Here is a 12019-nt window from a genome sequence, read left to right as displayed (position 1 = left end):
AAATGGATAGAAATTATTGGAAGAAGACAGTCCCTTAGGTAATGCGGCCTCAAGCCATGAAGTATTTTAAAGGTGATAACCTGTATTTTGAATTACTAGAACACTAGTAGTACAGCTCACATAATAGTGGTATCTACATCAATTATCCAACACTCTTCACTACCTGTGCAGCCTTGCCATTTGAAGTTTCTAAATGCTCTTCAGGGGCAGCCCTGTATAGAGGATGTTACAGTAATTCAAATAAGAGATCATGACTGTCTTGTCAGCAAAGCCTTCCAATCCAGGAGTGGATGCAATTGGTGCCCATCCCTAAGGTGTTGTTCAGAAAAGAGGTGGAATCCCTGACAAAATGGCCCTAAGGGGCAGTTACCAATGATCAGAAGACATCTTGCCACACCACGCCCCAGATTAGCCATCTGGAATGGAGACATTTACTTGCAACAAAATAAACTCAGCAGGTGGACCAGACAATACTGCTTGTACCAGCACAAGTTAGAAAATTCTACCTTTGATGGAAAGTGCCTATCCTATGGGTTGACATTGGGTAAGTGTTCCTACCTTTAAGAAATAATGGTTTGCACTTGTGCTGAGCAACCAGGTCAAGCAGATCAACCTCTCAAAATAGAACACAGTTTCCTGCATCATAATAAATATTAAAAATCAAATCTGAATGTATGTAATAATACTTCTTTGTATCAAACAGAGACAGAGAGAAATTAAAGAAAAGACTGGAATACAGCCAACAGGTAGGTAATTGAACATATTAAAATGCATGTATGTTTACTTTTATTTTAAACAGTTCCATCAGTGAGTATGTACATTTCAAAAAGGCTGAAATTTTTTCCTGAAGAAAAAATAAAGGAATTAGAATCAGGGAAGGAATGAGGGGATGCATGAGAGCTTTAGTGCAGGAAAGGTGCGAGAGAAGAGGGGTGGGGAAGTTGCGTGGGTGCATAACTGGCCAATATGATACAAGCACAAAGGGACTAAAGGAGGCCACGTGGATGGGGAAACCTCAGCAACTTGTGATCTTCCCTGCAAGCTTCTCCATTGATTTTCTGGGGAAGTCACAAGGAGAGTTGCAAATGGCAACAGTGTGATTGAAGGCATAGCAACCAGTCATATGACCTGGTTACCAAGTGCTCAGATCATGATCAGGTGACCAGGAGGTGCTGGGATGGTCTGAACTGTGAGCACTGATTACAACCATCATTTCTTCAGTGCTGTCATGACTTCAAACGTTCACTGAACAAATGATCATAGGTCATAGACCAGTGATGGCAAACCTTTTACAGACTGAGTGCCCAAAAACTGACCCCGCCCCAACTCCTACCCCGCCTGCCCGCAGAGCCACTCACCGCCTCCAGGGGCTGCCGCAGATCGCCCAGGTGTCCCAGCAGCGCCATAGCCACGCCCTCTGTCTGCGCCACACAGCATCAAGTGTCTGCGATGGGGCGTGAGGGTAGAGTCTTGTCTATGCTGCCTGGCTGCCATGTCCTTGGCTGCGCTGCTCCGTGTGAGCCATGCTCGGGGGCGACTCCTTCAGAGGCCTGCTGGTGAGGAGGGGGTCGCAGGGGGAGGCAAGGCTGAGGCAACGGCACATGTGCCCACAGAGAGGGCTCCAAGTGCCACCTCTGGCACCTGTGCCATAGGTTCGCCACCACTGACATAGACTATATTTATATGTATAAATATATTCGGTGAACATTTTATGTTCTATTTGACATCTAATTCAAACAATTGTGAGGTAAAAAAATAAAGTAATTATCCTGGTATTATCTGTTCTAGTTATATATCACCATTTTAAAGAGAAATATCTTGAAGAAAAGTGATTCCTGTCTAATTGTTATGAAATTATGCATTTTCCACAGATATATAATGAAATGTATTTGCAAACATCATCCGTCTTGTCGAATGCATCCCCAGCAATGGATGAAAGTATTTCAAGATTGCATGTAGAAACTTCAAGTACACCTCTAAACAGGACTTTAAATATATCAGATACATCAGTATCTTCTCCACATTCAGATTCTGAAAATAGGTCAGTACATTTATTTTTTAATGCAACTTTTATACCATTTCAATCATTTGCTGGTTCTACATAATAATATAACTGTCTATCAATACATCCCCATATATATATTTATTTCCTAATGTAACTTGATATAACATTGATGGCACCCTATCTCTATCAAAATAGTACCGTATTTTCTGGCGTATAAGACGACTGGGCGTATAAGACGACCCCCAACTTTTCCAGTTAAAATATAGAGTTTGGGCTATACTCACCGTATAAGACTACCCCTCTTCCAAATAAAAATTAAAAAACATCAGATTTGATTTCAATATGGTAATTTTAATTCAAATGCTTATGACATGCAGGTACTTAGCAGAAAAACTGTCATTTATAAACATAAGGCTGTCATCAAACATATAAACATAAAACAGTGCAAGTGGATTAAACTTTTCCTAATTCACTCTAAAGCTGAAAGGAAGGATAAGACAATAAAACCATGGGAGCTGCCATGCTGTTTGTTTTCTAAGCTGTCAACCAAACTGAACTGATGATGATAGGAGCACACACACACATGCCTCCTTTCCCTCTTCCCTCCAATCCTTCCCAGCTCAGAAAGCAGCGAGGAGAAGCGTGCTTGTGCACACACACACACACACTCGCCTCCTTTCCCTCTTCCCTCTCCCTCCAATCCTTCCCCCCCACCCTGATTTCCAGCTCAGAAAGTGCAAAGCAGCAAGGAGAAGTGTGTGTGTGTGTGTGTGCGCGTGCACACCAGACTGCCAGAGACACTTAGGGGCAGGGAGCACAATGAGAGACAGCAAGGGAAAGAGGAACTTGCCTTACTCTGTTTCCTGGAATGCCATGGAGAGAATGGCACGTCAAGCGGGGGGGGGGGTGACGCCTCTGCTAATTGCTTTTATTCACCACAGGCTGGATGCTGGTTTGCCGGGTGGGGGGGGTGGGAACAGCAAGTGGGAGCCTATGTAAAGCACTGGGAGCAACTCACTCCCAGTGCTAACTTTGTTGCTGTATGGATTAAAGGCCATTCGCTTGTCATTCGTTCCTGTTTGTCGGCTCTTTTCTGGGCACCGAAGAGGACGCGCTGACAGATATTTCAGTAGTTGCTTGTTGTAATTTTTAACTTATTTAAACCTTGCTGATTTCTGTACAAAATGATTCACCTGCTGAAGCATGCATATCTGCATTGGCTATTCATGGCACATTAATGAAAATTAAGGAGTGAGATAAGGAAAAAGTAATTTTTGTGCAGTACTGTAAAAATGGCTATTGATTTCCAGTAAGCACACACGCACGCACGCACGCCTCCTTTCTCCCTCCAATCCTCCCTTCCCACCCCGATTTCCAACTCGGAAAATGCAAAGCGTGTGTGTGTGTGTGTGTGTGTGTGCGCGCGCGCGCGTGGGCGTGGCCTCCTTTCCCTCTTCCTCCAGTCCTTCCCAGCTCAGAAAGCAGCGAGGAGAAGCGCGCGCACACGCGCACACACACACACACACACACACACACACCCTCCTTTCCCTCCTCCCTCTCCCTCCAATCCTTCCCTCCCACCCTGATCTCCAGCTCAGAAAGTGCGAAGCAGCGAGGAGACAGATTGAGACCCCCAGGCATTTATCAGCCTGTGACTTCAAGTTAGCAAAAAGCAGCTGCAAACCACACGCCTGCTAGAGGTGAGCCGCGGGGACGGATTGCTGAAACAAACAGCTTAGAGTTTAATTGCTCTTCCCACTGCCACTCTACCAATCAAGGACTCTTTTTGAGTGAGGGGGGGGGAGAGAAAACTTGATGAGTAATATACCAAACCACATGTGTAAAGGAATAAAATAGAATACCCGTATTTTCCGGCGTATAAGACGACTCGGCGTATAAGACAACCCCCAACTTTTAAGAAGGTTTTTGTGTCTTAGAAAGTCGTCTTATACGCCGGAAAATACGGTAATGTAATAATTTCTGAAAGCCTATCAATATTCCACAATTCTGGAAGAGGAAAGGGAAAACCCCTGGCCCTTTAAGTGTATGATTTGAGCCAAGTTTATTGTAGTTGTGCAGGTGAGGCAGGTATGGAGATACAAGTTTCTACCCACTAATAGGGTGTCAGGAGAAAATTTATTTAGTGATCTTGTTTACATAAGCAAAAGCAGAATCCCTTAGTAACTACTCCCCTCCCCCCACTAACCTGATTTTCCCTTTTAATTATTAGTCTTAATTCTATTAATTCAGCATCTGCAGCAATTTTAGCAGCCTGCTTGCCTGTTGTTCTTGAGGATTCTCTGCTGTGTTCTTCAAGCTGTGTTAGCTTTTTAAATAAACTCTGCTTTAAGCATCAAGTCATTGTTTTAATGTCAGCCAAAGCCATTTTTAGGCAAACTGTTTCTCTGTTGAGTTTGTCTTTCAAAGACCATGAGAAAGATAGACTGTTCCAAAGTAGGAAAAGACACCAAATAAAACATCTGCTTCTTTTCCACCTAATAAGGCACACTCTGTACATATTAGATAAGTAGGTTTGTCATGGGATAGTCTTAATGATACCCAGTTGCCCAATTACATAGGGTTTTATAGATAACAATAAGCAACTTGAACTGCTAAATAAATTAGCAACCAGTGCTGCTCCCATATCAGCAGTGTAACATGACAATAGCAGGTACAAGTAGCACACAATCAGTTATATTTTTCATTAACTGAAACTTCTGGGTTTCTTCAAGGCTATCTCATATAAAGTAAATTACAGCAATCAACAGTAATTTGACAAATGACAGATATGAGTGACTACTCAGGCTACATTATCAAGCTATATTATCTAAGTTGCCACAGATCGGTTCATTTGGGGAGCACAATCCTATAAAGAGGCAAAGTTGCTACAGTTCTGGGAAAAGCAGGCTTCTGAAGGAGTAGTCACACTATTTTATTTAACTTGAGTTTAGAGACCATGTCTCTTCAGTGGGCAAACCAACATATCATTCTACTGGCAACTGGTACCTCTCCTACCCATAAGAGGCATTAACTACCAATATCCAGCTGCTGGTCCTTTCTGTGTGTAGGCCCACCCTTTACAACAGGAGTGTCAAACTGCCAGCCCGCGGGCCGGTTTCATCATACCAGAGCCGCGCCCACCCCATTGCCAGCAATGGCGAAAAAGCTCCGATATGTTGCGTGACATCGCGAGTTTGACATGTCTGCTTTACAAGAACCTTTCAATTTATTATCTCTCTTTAAATGGACTTTCTATTTAGAAAACAATACAAACAAATACAATGTTACTTTTAAAATGTTGGTATAATATACATCTCTTGCTGTTTCTGTAGGCTTAAACGAAAACGTACCAATTCTGATGTACCACTGCAAATTAAGATCACACGGGTGACTAGCCAAGCATTTGAGAACAAAAAAGATAATGATGATGACAATGATGTCATCATTTTGGAGGAGAACAGTACTCCAAAGCCTGCAACAGAAGACTGTGACATCAAAATAGTAAAAGTTGAAGGTGGTGCCAATTTAGATTATATTGGGGGTGATGGAGAAGATTCCAAAAGCAAAGATGCTTGCTCAGAAGTAGAATGTACAAAAGGAACTGCAGCCACACAAACAGAAGTAGAGTGGCTTGCAGTAAAGAAAGAAGAAGAAGAGGTCAGTGTTGAAAAGAATCAGCTATCCAGATTGGAGCCTGAATTGACCATATTAGAACCTGCTGGCATTTCTGAGTCTGCTTTGGGGGATGTGGACAGCAAAATAAATGAATTAAATTTTCAGTTGCAGTTAGCCAAAAATGAAAAAGAAAAATATGAAGAACAGTGTAAAATGTTGTTCAAAAAAGTAAAGACATTGGAGCAAAAAATTGTGGAAATGAATGATAAACAAATGAAAAAGGAAATGTGCCATCAGTCAACGGAAACAAATAGTATTCTATCAGATGAAGAACTGGAAAAAATTAAAGGAAGAAGCCCAGAGGAGATTTTGAGTCTCTATGAGCAGGCACTGAATGAGATGAAAAGGCTGAAAAAACTATATACTGCACTACAGAATTTAAAATCTGAATGCAGTAAGTGTAGAAACAGTGAAAGGAAAACTGAAGAAGACGAGATGGCTGTACAGCTGGATGATCTTTTCAGACAGCTAGACAAATGCAGTATTGAAAGAGATCAGTATAAAAATGAGGTATGTTTACAAATACTTATGTAATAAACCAAGTTGATTGTAGCTATTTTTTTCTCAATTTTTGCAGTTATTGTAATACTGCAATTTTTATTTTGTTTATGTTTTAAAAACCAATAAAATTTATAAATAAAAAAATATATTTATGTGGTAGGATTGATGCATTGCAACTTAATTTATTCTCAAGCTGCATTTGTCAGGATTTATCCTGCACCTTGTGTATAACACTTTTATTTTTCTCAAAATCCCATTAGTATTAATAAATACATAATTAGTTAGTAGGACTTCAGTCTAAATAAAAGTGCATTATTTCTACTTCAGTGGGTTCTGTCAAATTTCATCTGATGGAAACAGAAAGCTAGGTAAGTAAAGAGAAGGCCCATTTTGATATAAATATGGTATTGGTCATTTAATCTAACAAACTAATGCAAGACATCAACTTTGTGGTTCTTATTTCCTAAATAGAGTAGAGTAGTCAACAATACATAAAAATGAAGTCTTTGATTCAGTCTTGTTTCCTAGTGACTTTGTGGACAAATTGCCTATCTTGAAACCCTAGTATTTTCTCTAAGTACTATTCATCAGGTCTAGTTTTACTTAATTTTTTTGACATTAGGTAAGATTGGCTAGTTGCTACTGTGTTTTCCCAAAAGTAAGGCCTACACCTACAATAAGCCCCAGCTTGATTTTTAGGGGTGGGCCTAATATAAGCCTTATCCCAAAAATAAGCCCTAATTTTGGGGCGAGGCACACACCTAAAAATCAAGCTAGGGTGTGGGTGTGGGTGTGGAGCCCCCCCCCCCCCCGCATTTACCTTGCAGCCAGGCCTCTCCTTGCCGGCTCCAGGCCTGCATTTCTCAGTCAGGGCTTTCCGGAAGGCCTGTGCAGCCAAGAACCGAGCTATGGATTCAATCTATGGCTCAGTTCTGCAAGACCTCAGTAGCCAAGCACCAAGTTATGGATTGAATCTATAGCTCGGTACTTGACTGCTTAGGTGTGGGAAGGCCTGACTGCAAAATGCAGGCCCGAATGCAACTTTGTCTCCTGAAGAAGTGGACCACCTGGGTGGGGCTCTTGGTATCTGAGGTGAGGTAAGGCCTATCCTGAAAATAAGATCTGGTGCCTCTTTTGGAGGCAAAAAAAACAAAACCCGGTCTTATTTTTGGGGAAACGTGATAACACTTACATTACTTTAAACGCTCACAGCCCAAAAGCTAGCCTTCACATTGAGGATTCAGCGATTTGACAAAAATTTGTACAGCCCTGTTTTCTGAAGTCAAATAACAACAGAGGAATTAAGTGTTGAATTCATATATAAAATTGGTTTTTTTTTTAGTAAACATATGAATTATAAGTCTTCAATTGGATTTATTCCCAGTGTGCATAGGTTTGTGTTTATTGGAATTTGTTAAAAAACAGTTTTGTGATATTAATAAACTAAATATTACAGTTGCTTATGTTTTGAATATTAAATTAAATTAAACCACTAGTGTTATAGACTGATATGGCAAGATTAATATTTTGGCCAAAATTCAAACAGCTCCTGTGGCTTCCCTCATTTTTAAAAACAGTAAAATTTGATTCCATATTTTGATCTGCATTTGTTCAATTTCTGAATGTTGAAAGACTGGCAGCCAACAAGAAAGAAGATTGTTTCTGTCTATCCATCAATCTACCTACCTATCTTTAACTTTTGGAAGGTCATCTGAATAGTATTTAAACAAAAACAAGCTCAATATGCAGTACTGTATTATAGTCTAATATTTTTGACATATTTATGATTACAACTCTTCTTCAGCCATAGTTAAGCTATGAAATAAAGAGAATTGTTGAGAATACTTATTTTTAAAAAATCTGGAGAACATCTGGTTGTTTGCTTCCATTCTTTCTTTGGGCTTTCTTATTTCTTTTATATATTTATATACAAGAGAACTTATTTGGTCTCCTTTAATGTAAATAAGCTGTACCATAAGCTGTACCATAAAAACGTATTGAAAATTCAGTCAGTGTAGGGCAGTGATGGCGAACCTTTTAGAGACCGAGTGCTCAAACTGCAACCCAAATACCACTTATTTATCGCCGGGTGCCAGGTAGGCATGGCTGTGGTGATCATGGCAAATTGGGTGGGTGTGGCCAAGGTGGGTGTGATCACCTTGATGTTGCTCATGGGGAGGGATGCCTGTGGGGGTCAGGGAGGGTTGGGGGAGATCCAGGGGGTCTCTGGCAGGTGGGGTGATGGACAGGAGGCTCATCCTGTGGGGTGAGGCGAGGCAAGGCAGGGGTGCCATTGTCACAGGGCAAGGTGAGATGGGCCGAGGTGGCTGCTGCCTGACACCATCAGCTCTGCACAGAGAGGCCAGCGAGCGCATGGGTGCTGGGATGCATCTGGCCATGTGGGACCTCAGCTAGTTAGCAGGTGGCTGGTTGAAGAGGAACGGTTACCATCTCTGGGGCATGGCGCATGTGCCCACACAGAGAGCTCTGAGTGCCGCCTCTGGCACACATGCCATAGGTTCGCCACCACTGGTATAGGGGTTTTGTTTTGTTTTTGCATGACATCCCACTAATAATATATCCCATTCTGTTCCTAGGTATTTTGTGCATAGTGTTCAAAAATTTAAAGCCAGGGGTCTAGCGATAACACTAAACAACAACAATAATATATTAAAAACTTACTTCCCCAACTTGTGTTTAACTGTGCAGAGCATTCAGAAAGGTACTTCACAATGCATATAAGTACATACTCTTTCTGAATTGTTAAAATAGCTGCATTGTTTGCAAATTTTGCATGCAAACTTTTAGAAGCTGCCGCCATGAAACAACTTAGAAGTCATCTATGCAGTCTTAAGCATTGTGAACCTTTTGAAAAATTTGCACAACCTGAAATACACATAGTTTAAATACAGAGTTGTGAATATTTTGAATGGAAAGTTTTGACTTATCTCTTTCAGATTGAACTCCTTGAAATGGAAAAAAACCAACTGCATTTTCAGTGCGAAGAGCTAAAAACAGAAATTGGACAGTTAAAAGCTTCTGTTCCACAAACGGTTACACAAACAAATGATTCTGTGGCTAGTAATCTTGAAGAACCTGTAAATTATTCTGATGGGGAAAGGTAGATTTTTTTTATATCCATGAAAAAGCGTATTAAAATCTTCATTAATGTCTGAAAATTCTATCTACTCCAGTGGTTCCAACTTCTATCTACACATGTGGTCTGCAGACCTATGAGGTCCGTGAAGACTTGAAGAAATGTTATGATTTATATCTTAACATTTAAAGGTGAAGAAAAGGTTGAGAACCACTGATCTACTCCGTAATGATTTTCACCTAAAATTTTACCTCCTTAATCCATCCACATGTCTGCTAGGAGTGTGCAGTATATTGTGAGTTAAAGCTTTTCAAATTCAGAATATCCACCAATTGTTCTTATTTTAAACATCTGTTTTGACCAGTTTTAAAGAATATATTTTGAATTGAAAATAATATAAACAAAAAATGTTTTGCACTGTATTATGGTCAGCCAAAAGAAACACTAATAATTTACATTCTAAATTATGCTCTTAAGCATATAAGTGGTTTAAGCAGGGCACTTCTCACAATTTTTATCCTTTGTGATTGAAAATGTTAAACAAAACTCCTTGTACAAAATATTACAATTTGTCAAGATTTCTGGAAAAGCTGAAACTTTGTTTTGAAGAGCAGAGCAATTCTTAACTCATTTTAGTTCAGAACTACAATTATTCAAAGCTCTTCTCTGTTCAGTAACCACATTGTCAAGACGCATTTTAAGGTGGGGTACTTTAATATATATTTTAGAATACCTTAAAAAAATAAGGAAAAAATAAAATGCTCAGGAAATATATTAAGTGTTGAAGTTGTATGTACAATTGTATGTAAAAGCTGTAGGTAAAACTTTTTAACTAATGTACTCAATGTTGTCTTTTCTGTAGCCTGAAGTTGCGATCACTGCGAGTTAATGTGGGACTGCTACTGGCAACAATAATGCCCGATCTTGACTTGAAACAAGTGAACTACGACGTTGATGTAGTTGATGAAATCCTAGGACAAGTTGTAGAACATATGAATGAAATTAATAGTACTTAATGTTTTTTTCACTGCCTCATCATGCTTTGCTCAAATTTGTATTCTATTGTGAAGCTTCAAATCTGCAAAAAAAAAAAATATCCAAATTATTTAGGAGTTAAATATATTCTTGAAATGTTTCAGCTAGATTTTCAAAGGGTTAATAGTGCCACAAACAGAGTGAATGTCTTGAATGAAGACATTGTGGAAGGAATTGTTTCATAACCACTATTGTGGTTATGACAATAGCTGTGGCAAATAGCAACTCCTGAAAGCAAGACCTGTGAAGGAACTATATAGACACTTTGCTTTCTGGGGTTTGTGGTGACAGGAAAGAAGGACACTTGTCATTGCTAAATTGGAAATAAAACTTGGGTTAATATTTTATTTAGCATAGCTGGTGAAAATCAAAATGTGCATGTGTGGTACTATTAACAGAAAGACAGTCTTAACTCCATGTCAAGTTTTATCCTAATTTCAAAGGCTTCAAATGCCACTACAGGTGCATTGTATTACCCCTTTTGAATTTTCAGCATTTCTTATAGATATATTTAATTTTTATAACACATTCAGAAATTAATCACAGATACTATAAATGGTGTTATATACCTTTTTAAAGTTACTTTTAAAAAACACTGGCAATTTTGTCAAGTAGCATTTTCCCCAAATTACTAGTATTTTATAGTGGCCTATGAGTATTTCTGAGTTTTGATACCTGATGATGTATTATAAATACTGATTAAGAGTATTGCATAATGATTGTTATACTGTTAGATCATGTTTTGTTGAATAGGTATGAGTGTTTTATCAAAATTAGTTTTAAGGATTTATTTTTTCCACATTGTTTTTCCTAACTTTGTAAGTTATATATTGTTCATTATTCACATTATTGTTTGATAGATGAATGTACTGTAAAGTCTGAGTAAAATAAATCTTGTCTGTATGGAAAACATTATTTAAATTTATACTGTACATTTACACTTTGAAGAAAAGTAAATAACTGGAAATAAGTTTTTATTTACATGAAATAAATGAGAAATGTATATATTTTGTATTAAATGGTGAAAACATATTCTCATGTTCTGCATAACAGGAACAAATGTAAATACACAAATACATTTTTTCTAACAATAAATCACATACACATATTGACTTCTGTGTTTTTTATTCTATCAATCCAATAAAAATTTGGAAATAAACAATGTAAAAGCACTTACATTTCTATCAATAGGACAACCTGCCAAAAAGGGAATAGGTTCAAATTTTGTGTTGAGGAAGAAGCTTACAAAAGGAGGATTGAATTCATAAATGAATTGGAGAGCCGTGGAGGAAAAAAATGGATAATTTCTTCAGCCATTTCAGAACGCTGCCAACTGCTCCATTATCAAGTTACCCTCCCTGCTTTGCCAGGGCACACGAACAGCGCAAAAGTGCTAAGAATTTGGAAAAGTGTACAGTAGTCCTTGTTTAGTGACTGTCATTCCAACAAAATGTTCATTATCAACATATTTGCTAAGCAAACCACACTGCAAAGATCACTGGATGCTGCCATCTCATTCAGATAAAAGTTTTCATACGATGTCCTGTGCCTGACCTGTATCCCCTTCCCCTCCTTTTTGCCCACTCCTAGGGAAGAGAAATTGCCTAAACAAACTATCTGTGAGCTGGTGTTTCCCCAGCACAGTGCTTCCCTAAAAAATATAAAGGGCAAGTTAACAAGCTCAGCACTGGGACTTTGATTTAGAA

General features: G+C 39.0%; 1 protein-coding gene across 1 annotated transcript in view; it reads left to right on the top strand.

Moving 5' to 3' along the window:
* MORC3 (MORC family CW-type zinc finger 3) overlaps window positions 1–11425 on the top strand; it is a 50227-nt gene extending 38802 nt beyond the window's left edge. Inside the window, exons 13-17 of the mRNA XM_039370050.1 lie at window positions 704–746; window positions 1872–2041; window positions 5338–6190; window positions 9139–9302; window positions 10141–11425. Of these exons, the coding sequence (XP_039225984.1) occupies window positions 704–746; window positions 1872–2041; window positions 5338–6190; window positions 9139–9302; window positions 10141–10294 (1384 nt within the window). The 3' untranslated portion in view covers window positions 10295–11425. The remainder of the gene's footprint in view (window positions 1–703; window positions 747–1871; window positions 2042–5337; window positions 6191–9138; window positions 9303–10140) is intronic.
* The last annotated feature ends 594 nt before the right edge of the window (window positions 11426–12019 follow it).

Source organism: Crotalus tigris, unplaced genomic scaffold (genome assembly GCF_016545835.1).
Source record: "Crotalus tigris isolate CLP2741 ecotype Arizona unplaced genomic scaffold, ASM1654583v1 scf7180000017601.7605149639:7615979, whole genome shotgun sequence".
Lineage (NCBI taxonomy): Eukaryota > Metazoa > Chordata > Lepidosauria > Squamata > Viperidae > Crotalus > Crotalus tigris.
Note: the sequence above shows the minus strand (reverse complement) of the source record. Positions and strands in the feature narration are given on the sequence as shown.